General features: G+C 35.0%; 1 protein-coding gene across 10 annotated transcripts in view; it reads left to right on the top strand.

Annotated features, from left to right (window-relative positions):
- Positions 1-2,839: 2,839 nt before the first annotated feature.
- The window catches only part of LOC5579527, a 38,874-nt gene continuing 21,903 nt past the window's right edge, over positions 2,840-19,810 (top strand). The window contains exons 1-2 of one of the 10 annotated variants that reach the window (XM_021854503.1): positions 2,840-2,941; positions 3,153-3,263. In XM_021854503.1, the coding sequence (XP_021710195.1) occupies positions 2,939-2,941; positions 3,153-3,263 (114 nt within the window). In that variant the 5' untranslated portion in view covers positions 2,840-2,938. Of the gene's footprint in view, positions 3,264-12,770; positions 12,892-19,810 lie in introns of those variants that run through there. The other 9 variants (XM_021854513.1, XM_021854511.1, XM_021854512.1 and 6 more) reach the window with 9 other exon arrangements.

The raw sequence follows: 19,810 nt of genomic DNA, 5'->3' as shown, positions 1-19,810 counted from the left end.
ATTTTCAATAAATTCAAAGACACGTTTTACTCTATATTGAATTTTGTCCGGCTTATGAAGCAGCTGAAAATCATGGTTCATATTCCTTTAACCGTTTATATTAACATTACCAAATTTGAATATTGATTTGCTACTCACCACATAGTAATGCACATGCGCTAGTGTCTATGCACGAAAAATCGCTAAAAGGTAACGGGAAAATATTTGTATGGCGAAAAGCATCTAACGAATTATTTCTCAAAATTGGGAAATATTTTCGAAAAAATATTTGGTACCGGTTGTGCGTAATGATGATGCCTTTCACGTCTACAAAATATGTTTTTTTCTCGGCAGTTTAAGCGGATGCCACACTTGATTTGTAATGTCCTCGGGCATCATCAGACAAATTACGTGTTTGTCTGTTTACATTTATGCGCTGCTCAATCCTCTATCGATTCACACCGATAAACCTGTTAAAAGCTTTTTGGAAACGTTTTTACAACGCTTCGAACGTCAATGTGACAATTGTCGGCAGCCCCATTCTCTTCGATAACTTTCTGTCTGCTTTAAGGGACTGTTCATTAATTACGTAAGTATTTTTTTGCAGTTTTATGACCCTCCCTTCCCCATACCGTGCACATTTGCAGAATTCTACAGAATATTCCAAAAATTTCCACAAGTTATTGTTTTGTTGGCAAAATAAGGTAAACCGATAAGATTAAGGAACTTTCTGTCACAATTCATTTTGAAAAAAATAATTTATGTAGTCAAAATCATGCGAATTCTGTTTGATAATGAGGTTCTTTAACTCTTTTATGGGGACTTTCACCTGAAAAGAGAAGTAATCGCCTATTTCGATGCATGGAAAATTTCTTGCAAGAAATGCTAAAAAAAAGCATTATTGTTCAATCGCAGTACGAAGTTGACAAGAAAAGTCAAATCAAATGGAGCTTACTGTAGAAAATCTCTTGAGATTTCTTCCGCAGAAATTTTTACTTTTCTTGAGTGTAACAGCATACCTAGCTTCAATAGGAACGCCTAGAATTCACATTCACATTTTAACGTTAGAGTATCAAATTTTACATAAATTCAACATGTTTCCGCTTCAGATACTACTAGTAAGATATATTTCATCGCATGAGCTTCAAGATTTTATACAAATTTGATTTTTTATTGTATTTTAGACGAAACACAAATGCACGGTAGATATATTTTCAATGTGTATGGTTCTTATTACCGTGCATTAGTGTAAAAGGCATGAAAGTATTCGGCAATCATGGATTTATTGATATGTCATGATTTAACTACTTCAGAATGAAATTTTTGAGCGAATATTAAATCATTTAAACCTCATATAACGACTGTAGTGAAAAAATTTACCCATTATTTCAACTTTATATGGATTTTATTGTAAATTAAAATTTGAATACTCTTAGAATTTAGTGTGTACACTACAAGCATTAATGCTAGGTAGAGCGTTGGCATTAAGATAATTCGCCATTTGCTGAAGTGCTAAAACTTTCATATATTTTTCGTTCCCTGAAATTAGGGTAAACAGGTATAATACGCCCCACCTAAGGAAAAACTGCTCTATCGCAGTGGCAAATGCATTACTTCTATAGTTTTTGGTGTCAAAGTGTTAGTTACTTAGTTGGTCATGCTCTGCATGCAACTTTCTCTTGCCAGGTAGCATCTAAAAAGAGTACAGGACGTTTTCTGAAAATGGTCCAAATCTTGACGTTTCAAAACAAACCGGGCAATATACCCCTCCCGTAGAAAAAGTTCCGCAGCGTTGTAGAAATGTTCCCAAGGAGAATTCCACCACTTGCTAAGCTTAAAATGGTCCATTAGCAGTCGTCTTCCGGTAAAAGTTTTTATAATAAGCACAATATTAAAGGATGGGCTTCATTTACAACGAGGCTTGCCTATCGGACCCAAAATTTTACGCCAAAAAGCTGATTTTCGATATTTTTGGTATTTCTATTGGTTGTTCATACTTCCCAAAGATCTTATATGCGCAACATCATTTTTTCGCGGATATTTAATATATGTAATCATATTTACGTGTTAAAGAAGCCTCAATCCCTTGAAAATGAAGTGGGGCGTATTGCAAGGTTGGGGCGCATTATACCATTTTACCCTATGTGGATCATCTAAAGAATAAGATAATCATAGCTAAATAACACATCAAAGTAGAATAGCTTTACTTCTTCCTAGTCGAGTCTTTCTTAAACCAATATTTTATAACACATATACATACATACATAAGGTACAAAATCTAGCAGTCCAAAGAGGTCGCTAGCAGCATAACTTTTCATCCGTATTTATAGCAACGGCGCTTACTTATACTCAAAGCTTAATCATTTCGCTTGAAACTATGTTTAACTTGGTATGCATTAACGTAGAGCTTTTATCTGTTATAATGCGTTATAATTCACATATTGTATCGACAAGGGTGCCTCTCTTCAATGGCATTGATGTCCTTTCATTGGATATTTAAATTTTCAATGATTATTGTATTCATGTTTGCTGATTCTTATTAGTATATTGCAACATTAAATTGAATGATTTAATATGTATTTATTTCACATCTTATCGGAAGCGAATACAAAAGAAATATAGTTATTTTACTAATAGTCAAGCCTTTTATTAGATTTCACAACATTATATATATAAAACTGTATTTTTATTACCAACAATGCATATTAAGATACATAAATAAAGTTCCAATTGGACAATGGAATTAATATCAATAAAGTAACAAAAAATACTCTTATGGACAGCGTTCCTACTACTGAATGAGTATGGGAATGCAAAAAGTGAAAAAAAATACATTGACTGATTGTGAGCGACTGTGTGAATCAGTATAGCGTAGAGTGTCGTGTGGTGCGGACGTAACACCTTAATTGTTCGAGTTTTGATCCCTTTTTCGAGCTAACAATCGTGTTTAACCCTTTGTATGGTAATAGTTTGGTAGCGATATATAAGGGCAACAGTTATCATAAAAAATAAACGAAAAAAGTGATTGAAACAAGTATAAATTGTGACAAATTCCTGTTGACTGCAATGGATACATCGGAGCTTTGATCTGCCAGGGAGTGGAGCACTGTGTTTCATGGTTTAATAAGTGTGTGTGTATGTGTGTTTAAATTGTTTAAGTGTGTAATTCACAGGGTGTTTTATGTGATGTGTTTGCAGAGCAGTGCACTAAGAAAGGGTTACTCAGCTTCCTTATAGTGTGTAGGTGGCACACAAATGATTGTATGACTACAATTAATAGCAAGGTAAATTGATGATGAACCTTTTTTTGTATTTCTACATTTCTTTTAAAAAAGAATGAGATGATTACAATAGACTAAATCAACATCGCAAACTTAATCATTGGAATGCTTTTCATGTCAGTTGAAGTATGCCACCAATAGTACCGAAAAGCAACTTAGGAATTGTATGAGGTCAGCTGAAAAAAATGCACCATGTTGAAAAATCACCATGCACCATGTTGAATATTAGTATTGTTTTAGACTTCCCTGATCATACAATGCCCTCAAGCCTGCCACACGATATGAATGCAAAAATTGTTTTATTGATAAATAAATCTCTCAATCAACAAATGCGAAAGGCTCATGACACATATGCTAAGAAGTATACCCTGTATCGTTTGGGATGTATTGCAAAGATGAAGAAAAATTGATTACAATAAACATCATTCCAAAAACTTCCTAGTGACTCTCGAAGTACTTCAATATCTCGAGTATTTTGTCAATGCATCAGTATGTACAGACTCCAAATGGTAAGAACGAGTTTCCAATGCCAAGTAACCAGAAAAGTTTAGATGTGGTGGTCAGAGTAATAAAAATGTTTTTCTGGTTTTCTGCCCACTCGATGTGCTGTGTGGAACCGGATTGTCTTCAAGAAGCTTACAAGCTTGCACTCCAATGCCATCTGAGTTTTTGCATTGTTCTTTAGTAGTAGTAGCTGACGTAAGCGGCAATATAGGAAAAAAATGACAGATGTGTAATATTATTTCTTTAATATAAAAAATTATCAAAATCTTTTGATGACTGCTTAAAACAGTTGTTTAGATTTTACTAAATAACAAGGATTGAAGATTACGTTCAATGATATTCTATTGCTGATTGGCTTGGAATTCACAAAATATTGCAATTTTTTTCAAGCTATAACGTTGGACATCAATAATCTCACGAAGAGATATCTCATTTGACAATGTCGTATTAATCAGTGTGTGGGCAGTTGTGGGCTTCGTTACCGTGCGGTTAGTGTTCTCAGACATTTAGTCGTATCGTGCTAAGAAGTGTGGTTTCGATTCCCATCTCAGACTGGAAAACTTTGCGATTGAAATGTTTTCCGACTATTCCATTAGGCGTTACATGCTAGTCCATTTTTTACTGTGGTACTTCATTAAAGGGCAAACAACCCATGTGTCGGTGTCTTTTTTAAATAGTTTATGCGTGTTTTTTGTAGGTATTAAAAAAATCACGTTCCTTAAGTTGTACAGACGTTCAGTTTTTCTGAAATCTACAATGATTTTTAAGATGTTCTAAACATCCCACCCCATTCAATATTCTGAAATTTAGGAATGTGCCCTTAATGAAGTATTTTGGACCGTTTAGAATGTACCGTGTGGGCCGAAATTCGTACACCTATGCACCTAGCCGAATAAAACCCTCTGTTCATTATACGTGGATATCAAATAGGCATCCCATCAGTCGTTTCTCAATAACTTTCACATCTTTTGAGATACAATTAACCACAATAAGAGCCTAAAGTTGAGTTGAAACCTTAAATAATGGGTCACTTGTCTTGAATCTAAATCTTTACACCCGGATGAGGATGAATCAAAATTCGTACCCCTATGAGTCGAAATCTGTTTATTTTTCTTCTTGACATTACTTATGCTGAATTTTGCGAAAAAAAAAGTTTGTTGTGTTTGCAATATAAGATATGAATATTTGAATGTCTAGATTTCATATTCTGTGGGGCGCAATTGAAGTGGAAGATCTTCTTTTACAGTCGCCTCTCCACATCTAGATATTGAAGGAACCATCGAGATAGGGAGAGATCGAGACAAAGAACACATTTTTATTGAATACTAGATTGAAAAACACTACGTTGCCAAGAAAACAATAAACAATCAGACGTCGTTGCGCGCTCCTAATTTGTTTTGAACCCCAAAAATTTGGTCTAGTAACCTTTGATATTGGTCATATCGACATACAGAGAGAAAATTGGGAACGATAAAGCAACAGGTACACATCGAGATACGGAGATATCGAGATAAGGAGGATATCGAGATATGGAGAGAGAAATTGTATGCAGAATGAAGGGACCTAAGAAATCATCGACATAGGGAGAGATATCGAGATATAGAACATCGAGATGTGGAGATTCGACTGTATAAATATTATTATTATTTTAATTATGGACTCATTATGGGGAATTTAATCAGTTCTCGTTTATTATCGGATTATCTGTTATTGCTACTATGTCTTGATAATACCGTCGTGTGGGGTGACATTGGGTCATAAGCAAACTAAAATGAAATGATTTTATTATTTTGTGTGACAAACGTTAAAAATAGTTACTAGGGTGTCATATATCAGTTTTTTGGCGTTCATACCAGCCATGAGGAAGGGCGGTAAAAGTCACACTTAGGCCCAAATGGCCCCGCACGGCAGTACGTATAACCCTATTCATCCACTTATACGAGATATGTTCACTAGGTTAGGCGAAATAAATTTGTATATCCAATATGGTGAAGATGGTATTTTTTGGAATGTAACAAATATATTGACAAACTGTTCAACTTAATTATGATTGGGACTTCGTTAAAAGTATTATCTTCTATTTAGGTCGCTTAAATTATTAACACAATTGTGGGGTTTGTTTGTAAATAGATAGATGAAATTTGTAAAATCAATGACAGATCAAAATTCAACTTTTTGAAACATTAAGAGAAAAAAATACGTTTTCGTATGAACTTAAAGGCTTTTTCCCAGAGGGATAGAGTAATGTTTATGGAATTCTACTCACCAGCTGCACTGCCCATTAAAACATAACTATCCATTATGTTTTTTAACCAATTTTTCATAGCAACATTCATGTTATGATATATCGTCAAACGGGGCAACTTGCAACAATTTTCAACTTCAAAGCTGTATGGATGAGAAATTTGAGGATTTAGATGAGACAAAAACCATCTGGTACCCTAATCTCCACGTAAACAATACCATGCGGTATTGATTTTATCAGTATTTGGTTTTCTGGGATCAGGAGAGACGGAAAATGGACATTTTTCATGCTACCCCTGATGTGGGGTAACATGCAACACACAGTACTACCTGAAGTACACTATTAAAATCTAAACCTATATCGTGTTACGATGATCATTCCATAATTTTCAGCATAAGCATGAGAATAATCCGAAACAGACTAATCTACTCTTAGACAACTAATTATTATTGATTGAATAATGAGTATTAAACCAATTCGACGGAAAACTCCATTGGCATTGCATAGGGTGTCCACACGGGGAAATTCTAGCATATCATAAGTTTTGACAGTTATTGGAAAGCCATTTAATAATTTTAATGCAACTTTTCTACAAATACCATGATATTCTAGGTTATACTTCACATAACTTATTTTTTATACATATTTAAATCAAAGCGACGTATCACATATTGATATGTATGTCTTAAAATGGTCTCTGTTGGTGTTTAGACATAACTTTCATCATATTTCATACAGAAAGCTCCCAATGGAAGTTCTGCAAGTTAATTTTTATACAGATTTTCAAGATTATTCATTATTTTCATGTATTTTTATATATTTAGTACCAAACGTAAATTGAATTGATTGAGGTACAAAATTTTAAATGTTACTGAACAAATATATGTTCAATTTTGCCTTTTCATTTGTTTCCGATGTCAAACGGCAAGAAATGTCAAACATTTGAGATCAAAATTGCTGTTGCAAGTTATGCCACAAGGGTAGTCAAAAATGTTTTTGATTTTTTATAGTGATAAATCGAAGCCAACACTCAAATTTTCAAGAGCACAAATCTGGAGAACCGAACATCGGTTTGAGTTGAAAACTTAATCGATTGGTCACCACCAGCAAGTGACTAATCGATTAAGTTTTCAGCTGAAATGGATGTCTGGTTCTCCAGATTTGTGCTCTTGAAAATTTTAGAATTGGCTTCGATTTATCTTTACCTTAAGCATCAAATTATCAAAACTTTTATATTCTCAATCTGTACACTACTAAGTACTATAACTGATAGCAAATGCCTAGAATGACATATTTCTACCGTTTGTGTGGTACGATGAACGTTTTTTAGCATTAATTTCATACAATCTAACGTGCCATATGATTTCTACCTCCAGCAAACCAACAAAAAAAAACAATACTCAAAACCTCACCAAAATCTTTTATTGGATACCTAAGGTCAATAAATGGCGGAATAAATTATAATAATTTAACTCAATGGTGAATGAAAAGACAACTCGGTTATATGTCGTAGTATTGCAAGTTTCACCCCTGTTGCAAGTTACCTCATTAGATGGTACACTTTTTGCAATTTCTCATCGTAATAGGCAGTTTTTCATCACGCCAAGCTGTCATGAAACGACCTACTTTCCTGCACTGAAGTATGCAGTGCGGGATAGTCATTACGCAACTGAAACCAGTTCTGTAATAATTTATTACGTAACGCTTTCTCATTACGCAACTGTTTTGAGTTGCGTAATGAATCATAACACAACATTTTTTCAGAAATTGTAAAACAATGGTGAATGCTTTCCGATATAACTTATGATACCCTCAATTCTTCGAAATTGCAAAAAATTTTGCACGTAGCTCGTTGCTGAACTCGATTTATACAGCACTCATCATAATTATCCTTACTTAATCCATAATTTACGACTCGTGCTGTAAAAATCATCATTCTGCAACTTGTTCCGTAAACTACTATTACGACGCATATGAAAATATTATGGAAAAATATGAAGTTAGTGTCGTCCCAGACAACCAGAAGTCGCATAACAATTTACGTAAAAAGTCGTTTACTTGTGCGAATTACATCACACCCGCACAACATGGTGAATGAAATCGTTTGATAGATTAATTTCCTCGCATAGAACGCTATTTTCTGAGTTTTTCAGTGCATTTTGTTTTGTTCCGTATGAACATGCGAAGTAAATCGAATCAATCCGTAGCAGCTGTCAAATCAATTTTGTAATCATAATTAAAGTCGTATAAGGTTGCAGATTAACTCGTAATTAAATCTGTACACTCGCATAGTATGTCAATTTTCATCATATGAATTAGGCACATATATCGCCTCCACTTTTGTACGCATAAGGCTTTCTGACGACATCTTATACGGAATCTTTGCATATATAAGCATCGCATAACGCAAAAGGTGATTTCGTTATATGTACATTCTGGTTGCCTGGGGTTCCATATTGAAAAATAAAAGCATAACATGCTTTACATGAACAGAAACAAAATGAATGGTCTGTGCAGTTATGCTAAATAAATATGGAAGGCAGAAATTTATGGTTTATTTATATATGATCACCCACTATTATGGGTCATTTATATTTGAAGTGTGTGGAGCAGAGTGACTAATAATCGTGACAAGGTGACCCATAATAGAGCGAGCAAGGTACTTAAAAAATCTACACATTTGTATAAGAAGACAAATTGCTAACTTTGAGCGCTGTTTTCTGAATGTCTGCTTTTTTCAACGTGAAAGTTATGCTATTATTGAAAATGTATTGCAGTGAAACACATTGTCATTGCCAATTATTTAGTTAAAACTAATAAAACTGGTTTCTTATATTCGATAGTAGCTCAATTATGGATGCCTTTCAGAATACCAAAAGCTTGCGCAGCTTACCGGTATGATTGGCCATTAGTTAAACGACTCTTTCTGTACATCAGCGTTATTAGAAGAATTTGGGCCCAGATAGCCGTAGCGGTAAACGCGCAGTTATTCGGCAAGACCAAGCTGAGGGACGTGGGTTCAAATCCCACTGGTAGAGGATCTTTTCTGATTGGACATTTTCTCGACTCCCAGGGCATAGAGAATCTTCGTATCTATCACACGATATACGAAAGCAATGATCAACTGGCAAAGAAAGCTCTTAGAGCAACTTTAACGGTGCGCGACTAAACTAAATTACATTGCGCAGCATCATTACGCTGATCCGTACCGGGCGCTGCTAACCGGGGTAGCAAAAAGACAGCGCTGCTTTCGGGAAGCATCGGGTGAGCAAATTTAGTTGCGCGATAGTAGCGCTGCTATTCGATTTTAATTTAAGCATACAGTTGGAGTTCTGAGATTCTGGTGGGGATTTTTGTAAATTTGATGCGCATAAAGTGTAAATTATGAAATTTAGGGAATTCGGGTAAAATTTCAAGGTTTTTTTAAGAATACTAGGAATCTGATGTGATTATTGGAAATCCGGGAGAAATTTTTGAAATATTCGATTCATCGCAAGAATTTATCTTTCAGGATTTCACCTCGAATCTTTGGGATTCCAATCGGAAACCTTGAGATTCCAACTGGAATCCTTGAGATTCCAACCGGAATTTTTGGGATTCCAACCAGAATTCTTGGTATTCCAACCGGATTCTTTAGGATTCCAACCAGATCCTCCGACTGGAATCCTCGGGATTCCGACTGGAATCCTCGGGATTCCGACTGGAATCCTCGGGATTCCGACTGGAATCCTCGGGATTCCGACTGGAATCCTCGGGATTCCGACTGGAATCCTCGGGATTCCGACTGGAATTCTCGGGATTCCGACTGGAATCCTCGAAATTCCAACCGGAATCCTTGGGACTCTGACTGGAATTCCAAGAAAAGGATTCAAAAAATCCCAAGGATTCCGGTTGGAATCCCAAGGATTCCGGTTGGAATCCCAAGGATTCCGGTTGGAATCCCAAGGATCGGGAATCCGGTTGGAATCCCAAGGATTCCGGTTGGAATCCCAAGGATTCCGGTTGGAATCCCAAGGATTCCGGTTGGAATCCCAAGGATTCCGGTTGGAATCCCAAGGATTCCGGTTGGAATCCCAAGGATTCCGGTTGGAATCCCAAGGATTCCGGTTGGAATCCCAAGGATTCCGGTTGGAATCCCAAGGATTCCGGTTGGAATCCCAAGGATTCCGGTTGGAATCCCAAGGATTCCGGTTGGAATCCCAAGGATTCCGGTTGGAATCCCAAGGATTCCGGTTGGAATCCCAAGGATTCCGGTTGGAATCCCAAGGATTCCGGTTGGAATCCCAAGGATTCCGGTTGGAATCCCAAGGATTCCGGTTGGAATCCCAAGGATTCCGGTTGGAATCCCAAGGATTCCGGTTGGAATCCCAAGGATTCCGGTTGGAATCCCAAGGATTCCGGTTGGAATCCCAAGGATTCCGGTTGGAATCCCAAAGATTCCAGTCGGAATCCCAAAGATTCCAGTCGGAATCCCAAAGATTCCAGTCGGAATCCCAAAGATTCCAGTCGGAATCCCAAGGATTCCTGTCGGAATCCCAAAGATTCCAGTCGGAATCCCAAGGATTCCAGTCGGAATCCCAAGGATTCCAGTCGGAATCCCAAGGATTCCAGTCGGAATCCCAAGGATTCCAGTCGGAATCCCAAGGATTCCAGTCGGAATCCCAAGGATTCCAGTCGGAATCCCAAGGATTCCAGTCGGAATCCCGCACCACAATGTAATAGATATTCCAGTAGAGTTAAAAAAAAAATCCCAACCTGAAATAATCACCATTATTTTCACAACCCAATACGTTGACCCAAAAGGCAACGACCGGTACGGAAACGAGTTACTAAATATAGTAGCGACCGGTGTGAGAATGAGTGACCAAACTAAAATGACAGCTCTGTGGGTGATCATTTTACTCACCGGAATAGTCGCCCCCGTTAAAGATGCTCTTAGTTAATAACTGTGGAAGCTGTCCCAGTTGGGATGTAACGATAAGGAGAAGAAGTATAGAAGAATTTGAAGCATATTAAGGCCATATATCATGTGGTTTAGCTAAAACATAATGAAAAATGGCAATGTTTTGCCAAATTGGAATTATGAATCAATATCCGTACAGTACATAAATTTTCCCAGATAGTTATAGTTCTGTTCAGCAGTTGTATTTACTCCCTCGGATGTACATATACCTACTATCCTGAGACATCGTGATTAACGACTGGTTTAAAAATAAACAAATGCTATGGGTGCTGCGTTTTTTTGCCCTTGGACGTTGGCAAATTTCAAATCACTGATAGTTTCTCTAAACGGCTCTAATGTGGCTACTATGTCAACCTTTTGAAGAACTGTTGAATTGGATAACCTTGTTTCCTGTATTTGACTGATCCTACAAATGACCATTTTCGGGTCTCCGGGATCCTCCAGTGGCCAATTTGTATGTAAACATCTATGACAAGCCTATGGGAACTAATTTTTGTGAACTATTATGATTGATATCTACTTTTCGAGAATTGAAACGGTTTATTATCCAACAAATCTCTAGCCAGTTATTCTGGGCACTAAGTACACAGCTAAAAAGATAGTTGAAAATTAAACGTGATGCTGTAACAATAGATGACTTTGGTTTACTTTTACTATCTTCTCCTGTTTACGCTACATTGAAATTTAAATAATTTAATCGGTGTACGAATGGCCAAACTTGGTACATTCTAAACTGCGCAAAGCTCTCCATTTAAAGTGTTGCATATCATATCTTCTTGGTTTATGCAAATTAAGATACTTGTCATTGCAAGCAAATAAAGATAATTTGGCATGTCCCAAAATAACAGCACTTTTTTACCCGACCTGACCCAGTGACCCGTCGGAATAACTCCTTCAACAGGAATATACCCGAGTTCCTCTGGCCACTTTTAGAAACTAAATACGTGTGCCAGTATACTGACAAAAAAATATTTGCCTCCATCAAGTATTTGCTGAGCGGTGTTTGCTTCAACTCAGGCCTATAAAGGATATTAATGGTAGCTGTAGATAACTGCAGGGAATACTACATTAAAATCATAAATGAATATACCAAATACTTGCTGTAATATTTCAAATTATACCAATGTCACTCCCTAGGCCAAATGTTACCCCAACAACTGTACTAAACATTTGTGCTTCGTGGTGATAATCCGATTTTTACCAAAATTATTTCATTTCGAGACAACACAAAACATTAATCGTACTGCAATTATCCATGCCAATTGAAAATAGCGCTGAAATTGAAATTGTTCTAAATTACACATGTTGGTAAAACAACGATATTGTTGTGCCTAATACATTCCTTGTCATTATGGCTTCAACATTCTAGAAGAACACCCGCTTTGATACGTTTCTAAAAAAAATCTTTGATCAAGTTGCCACATTATGACCGATTCCGGAAACTATCTGTGAATTGAAATTTGCCTACCTACAAAAAAGGCAAATAAAAAAGCCCTTCATACGTCAGTTAGGGACTCACCGGAATAACTTCAGCTACAGGATCATTACCGAGTTCCTCTGGCCGCTTTTAGAAACTAGATATCTGTACGAATATTCTGACATAAATATTTAATTGTTGCATTCACTCAGGTTTATACGGGTTAAACATTATTAGCATATTATATAATTCAATTCAGTAGTGTTTGAATATTATTTGTTGATAGTATACATTGAAAATAGGTAGCTGATTAACTTGTGTTCTTATATTCAGTCAAGTCTACTTGTTGATTATTGTAGATTTCACCCCAAGTTGGACCTTCACGAAAGTGTGCACGCTTCAAAACATGTCTGGAATCAATACACAATGGTCAGAAGGCGGCCAAAATCGAAGTTGTTTTCTTCGAATGGTAATACTTTTCCCGACTTCTTTCCCGAGCAAAGTTAAGTAACAAAAAGATATCAAGTTAAGTTATCCGATGACAACCCGAATAGAGGAGAATTGCAAAAGAATAACTAAACTTACCATTAAAAAAAAATTGAATAGCAAAATTTGTTTTTTGTTTGTTTGAAATAAAAGATAAAATAACAAAAATAATAACTAAGTTTATATGGTATAAAAACTGCACAATATCATATTTAGCCATTGTAATAACAAAATAAAAGCAAAAATATGAGAATCGTAAATAACCCCTCTACCGGCAGCTTCATTTTTTACCCCAAAAAAATATTCAAACCACGATAACTTTTTTTGTATCTTGGTATTTTTGTACCAGTTTTTCACAAGCTCTCAAAAAACTCTTCTAGTTTTAGAATATGTGTCGATATTGATTATTGGTCATCTGAAACCGAAGATATTCCAAAATTTCTGGGGGGACCGACGCGTAGCCATAACCCACTTGAATATCTGAGGCTACAGAATTTTTATCGCATTCGGATATTCACTCCTTCAAACAATACATTAATGTGAGTATGTTGTGAAAAAATGAAACAATTTGGTGGAACCGTCTTTGAGTAATGAGCATTTATGTTTCTAGTACCACGCTGGTCAAATAATAATGACAATGTATAGCCCACATTTTATTTTTTTGATAAATTGACCAAAAACAAAATGGTCGCCAAAGACATTTTGTATGGAGAATGTCGGTCCCCCAAGGAACATTGGAATATCTTCAAAACTAGATGACCAATGATTAATATCGACATGGATTCCTGGACTAGAAGAATTTTTTGAGAACTTATGAAAAAATGGTGCAAAAATACCAAGAAACAAAAAAGTTATCGTGATTGATTTTTTTTTGCGGTAAAAAATGTAGCTGCCGGTAGAGGGGATAATTAAAAATGTTATTATTTAGATATTGATGACAAAATAATAACTAAATATGCTATTCACGAGTAGATCATGATAATGGTAATTTTAGTTCTTTGACTTTAATATCTAAATTTAGCATGATTGAAAAATAAACTTTTTGCTTTCCTGCAAAAAACATTTGCTTTTTAAATCTTCAATGAATGTCATAGAAGATTGTAAAATGAGCTATTATGGCAAAATTTGATGCTGGTTTGTTCTAATGAATTATTCAAATAAAGTTTTCAAATATCAAAATAATGAAATATTTTACTGTGATGGCGATGTTTGTTATTCTTTATAAATTTAATATTTTTTTAGTATTTTGCACAAATAACAAATTTTACCATGTTAGTTGTTATTGATTAGTTATTACATGACTATCAAGTATAACATACCAAAAACATGTTTTGCTATTGATGAGATATATATCTCAAATATTAATAACATAATAATGGTTAAACTAGATATGATTGCAAAGTTTGTTCTTATTTTACCATTATTTTGATATTCACCTCTACCCGGGAAGCATTTGATAACTTAGGTTGTTTTATTTTTAGTTGAATAAAAAGGCAACATAACAAACGTGATAACAAAAGTTTATACTAAAGATATCATATAAATATTTCATTGTATTGTCATTTCAAACAGTTTTGGTATACATCCCATTTCTCCCATTGTAATCAATTAGTTATGAAGATCGAAGAATTGTAACAAACATTTGCCGTAATTCACCTGTCGATGGTATCCTTAATTTGACAGAGAAACTTTAAAGTAGATGGAGTACCGTGTACCTTTTAATTCCGCTCCTAAATGCTTATCTTTGACAGATACGCGTATTTCGACTACCACTTGCAGTCTTCTTCAGTGTCAGTTACTCGTATCCACTGAAGAAATCGTCGCATCTCTCAACCTTAAATACTAACACCAGATAAGTACCTACACAATCAAACTACCTAGGAAAAAATTTCGACAGGAGTATACCTGTCATGTCTTGGTCAAAAATTGAAAAGGGGATAATAATAATTATACAAATCCCTAACTATCTACCTATGTATTCAAGTTCGTTTATATTTCTTAGGTACAAACTTAAATAGCCTTGATTGTCCGTTTCCTTGATCCCTATTAAGAAGTAGTGAAGGCTTTTGTTTGTAAATTTAAATTTACTTTAAAGTTTCTCTATTTGAGATTCTGCTCAGAGGATTCGAACATTCATTAAAGACACTTAATTTGACGACTCAAAGTTCATTGATAACAAGAGTATTCCTATTGATAACCAAAAATAATGAGAGGAATTCATTATGTCTAACTTGTTTACACTATGTTATGTGGTTGTTATTCGACTTTGCTCGGATCAACCCATCTGTGGCTTAAATCCAAAGTTTGAAGCAGTTTCATAAGATTTCGAATTTTATACAGCTCCTTGAATGGACCGAGGACATGATTTTTCAAGAAAATGTATATTTGCAATCCATAATTCACCAACTGTTTATGAATTTAAAGAGAGCTCAATCCACAATACTTTCTTCAGAGAAGTTGTATACACAAAAAATACACCTGAGTTTTCATTAAATTCACATCTTTTGTCTCACTCTAACAATTATCATCAAAACTTTGCAGAAGCAAATCTCGAGTTTTAGTGAACCGATGAAGTTGAAAATGTTATGAGTTGTGCACTACATACATAGAAGATAGTGATAAATTTTTGGCATCGATATATGGAGTAGTACTTTAGATTTGCTTCTTTCAATAGATAGGGTGATTATAATGACGTCCCGTGCGGCCTTAACAAGTTTGAAAGTGCACGGAACAAAACTGATTTTCATAATGCATCATCGATTGGCTGCAGTGATACCTTTGAAACCATTCTGATAACTGTTGTTTTCGGCTGTTTTTCAAAGCTTTGAACTCTTCTAGCATACTTTTGATTTGATTAGATAGTTTCGTACAATGATATAATGATTCTCAAGCTTGCGTTAGAACTTTGACAGCTGCGGTAGAACCTGGCGGCTACCGCAGAACACATTTTTTTGAAAGAACCGTAATAATAACAACACAATGTAATGCTATGCAATCGTAGTAGCCATGAATGGTATGTGTTGCGATTTGTGATACGATCTGAATATCTAAATGTCAATGTCAATAAGTAAAGTTTTGCAATTTTAATTTTCCTATATGACGCCTTTAATATCACATTCCCATAATACTGGTATGGATCGTCATACTTCCTACGAACCTCTTTTTCTAACATTGTTTCGTTTTTTTTGGACGCTCCCCAACAAATATCTTGCGAGTTATATACATAGATTATACATCATGCTATAAATGCTATCAACAATTTCCTTCTGATTTTGAAATAAAAAACGCATAAGACGAAAGATCTTTATTAAAATTTAAAAATTAAATTTCGCCGGCATGAAGAAAAACGTCAACTGCACAAGGCTTCTTCGCATGGTCTAACAAAGTGCAGTATCTATGGTATTTTGAAAAAGTGCTTTTCTGAGTTACTCAAAAATCAGAATACTTTAAAGTAAGCTTTGGATTGTAATTAAATAAATACGTTTTAAATACAATAGCACAAATCATCTCGGCATATTAAAGTGGTCGAACCAAAGTAGCTTTTTTGGAGTGCAGTCTCCAAATAAATTGAAACAAATTGGAAATATCATTTCTTACATGGACATGCTTTTTCTGTAAAAACAAGTATGAGAACAGACTGGAACCATAGACATAGTAATGATGCCGAGACCGATGAAATGGATGATATGCACTGAGTGATTTAGGTAGGTAGGTACACAGCTAAAAATATGTTGTAAATTTCAGTTTATTTTCATGCACATATTTGGAGCATAAAAATAAACTGAAATGTCAACGACAAATCGCTTATTTTTTAATAGAATGCACTTTAAATTTATACGATCATGTAACATTCAAGCATCTTTAGTTGAAAATTAAACGTGATGCTGTAACAATACATGAATTTGGTTTACTTTTACTATATTCTTCTGTTTACACTACATTGAAATTAAAAAAAATATCTGTGTAGACTTAAGATATTTATGGACCGATTTGAATGAAATTTTTCGCAGTTTTTTAGAAATTAGTTGAATTTTAACATAGTTCAAACCAATAAAAGTTTAGCCAAAGTGATTTTTTTAAAAATTGAAATCATTGAATGATTTTAAAACATTAAAGTAGTAACTTCATGATATTTCCACCAAAGTTGTAGATTTAGACGAGATGATCATGATAATTTTTGTCTAAGGCTTTCATGTTTTTGGATAAATCTTTTTTCATCTTTCGTCAACAATATCGCTTTCACCTTTTTGTGAGGAATTTGTATACGTTGCAAATGTATTGTCCAATACTGTATACCTTAATTATCAGTTCAAAGCTAGATATATTTGAAAACAAACGCCCGAACAACTGTGCAATGTGGGTATCAAATATCAAGGTTTTATAAGGTGATGCTTCCAAAAACATTAGTAAAGTAGGTCCAAGGTACCCCATTGGAAGTGTCCAAATTCGCACAAGTACGGAATCATATCAATATGCATAGGTACCGTCGATGGGGGTGACAATGGGTCTGGGGGGTGAGATTGGGTCAAAACGGAAAAATATGATTTATGGAATATATCAGCTTATAACGCTAATATTACTAAAATTTATAATTCAGATGATAGGGAACATATAATTACACATAATTAATCACTATACACATTTTTAGAAATAGTAGTTTTTGTTTAATATATCAATAAACTTGTATATTGAAACTAGACAAAATTTACACCATTTAATTTCTCCTGTGCCAAGTATAACGCATGTACTTTAATCTCTATTGTTATAGTAGTAGAAGATTGAAAGTCTTTTCAATACACTTCACACGTATTTTCGGGAATCTATTTGATTTTTCCACAAAAATTTCATTTTTTTCGGTACAGTGTCTAAGACATTAAAAATGGGGGTGAGATTGGGTCAAAGAAGAACGATGGTGAATGAAATCACAAGTCTACTTTTTTGTCATTTTACGGTGCCATGTGTACTCTTGCATCATTAAGATGTGTTTATTCTTTCTAAATACAACATCGCTGAAACATCAAACAAATCTAGTTGAGGATTCCGTGCATTGAATAACAATGCTACGCATTTTGACAACTTCTCAAACCAGCAACTGTTTTTCGTGCGCAACAACATCGAAATATTTTATCAAACGGTTTTTTTTTAAATTTAATTATTTATTAGTGTTTCCATATTATACAAACATCTCTCGGAAGCACAAATGAGTTGAATCTGAATAGCTGAAATACCGGGATTATGACGTCAACATCTGCCTAAAATGATTTTTAACTAATTTAAATAATTCAACTATTTGTGAAGGTTTAAAATAATCACTGTTTCTGCAAAACTTTAAGGAAGCTGAATAGGCTTTATGGCAATGAGGATGAGACATTGAAGACAATTTGAGGTAAAAAACAAGAAAATTTGTGTAAACTTGACGATAAATGCTGGGTTTACATATTTTTTCACATAGCTTTTCAATTGGGATTTTAAGTGGATTTATCATACTTGTGAAACATCTAACATGTCTTTCCATCTTGTTTGCATCATATTTCATCAATATTTCTCAGCTGTGAATGGTTTTGCAATCATATTCTCAAAAACAAGTTATTTCAGTTACAGTGACCCAATGTCACCCCCTCTATGGGGTGAGATAGGGTCATTTTTCATTCCCTTGTGGCGCCACAGTGAATAAATATTTTTCTATAACATTTTTGACGGTTGTTGATGTACCATCAAAGTACATACACGGCAAATTTGAAGTTTATTGGAGTTGAATTGCGAAAGTTATTCAATACACACTTAAATTATTTTACGGATTCCTGTAAAATCTCAACAGCTGAACAGTACGGTGAAATAAATTAACGGAGTACGGTAAATTTTTACAGTATTCCGTGAAAAATCACCGGAATCCGTAAAATTTCGACGGAATTACGGTGTTTTATTTTACCGAACTGTTCAGCTGTTGAGATTACTGTGAAATTCACCGTAAGAGCTTAATGTGTAAATAAATCGTACATATCCTTTTTTGACCCATTCTCACCCCCAACAACGGTAACAAACTGCAATATTTTAGAATCACCGTCTACCATGAACACTGTACAGTAGGTTCCATGTGCCTTGAAGCATGTAGAATATTTTCAGAATCACAAGATGTAATAACCACTCTACACACTTAAAATAAATCGCAGTAGCCTGTGAAATAAATAACCGAAATTGATCTGTAAACAGTGAACATACAGATTTTCCAGTGAAATCGACTATTTTACCGACAAAATCCGTGAAATCAGCTATTTTACCGGAGAAATTCGGTAAAATCTACTATTTTCCGGAAAAAATCCGTGAAACAAACCATTTTACTGTAACCCTGTGAAATGCTAACGAATAGTTCGGTAAAAGCATTATTTGCACCGAACTTCTGTGAAATCGTGTGACGGCCGCTCTGGCAGGCATGAGCTTCCTTTTGTTTCAGTTTTTGCACACCACTTACAAGCAGTGAAAGCTGGCTTAGCGGTAGCAAGCCTGCTTCCTGATCGGTAGGTCGGGAGTTCGATTCTAGGTCGAACCATTTTTTTTGTTTTTCTTTATGATATTGTTCAACGATTTTACAGATTGTTCGGTGATGTTTCACCGAGCCTTCAGCTGTTGAGATTACGGTGAAATTTCACCGTAATCCGTATTTTTTTTATGTGTGTATAGTAGATTCCATGGGCCTCTAGAGAAGTGACCAATTCGGATCATGACCACATCCCCTGGGGCACTTGGAACCTACTATACAGTGGTCATGGCAACCGGTAGTTCTGAAAATGCTCCTAGGAGCATCATCTTCGAAAATCTTGATGTTTATATCCATATTGATGTTTATACTCATATTGATATTTTTCCACATCCGCTGGGGTACTTGGAACCTACTATACACTGGTGGTGCTGACCATGCTTCGGAACATGCTTCTATG

This window comes from Aedes aegypti, chromosome 3 (assembly GCF_002204515.2).
Source record: "Aedes aegypti strain LVP_AGWG chromosome 3, AaegL5.0 Primary Assembly, whole genome shotgun sequence".
In the NCBI taxonomy this organism is placed as follows: Eukaryota; Metazoa; Arthropoda; class Insecta; order Diptera; family Culicidae; genus Aedes; species Aedes aegypti.
Note: the sequence above shows the minus strand (reverse complement) of the source record. Positions and strands in the feature narration are given on the sequence as shown.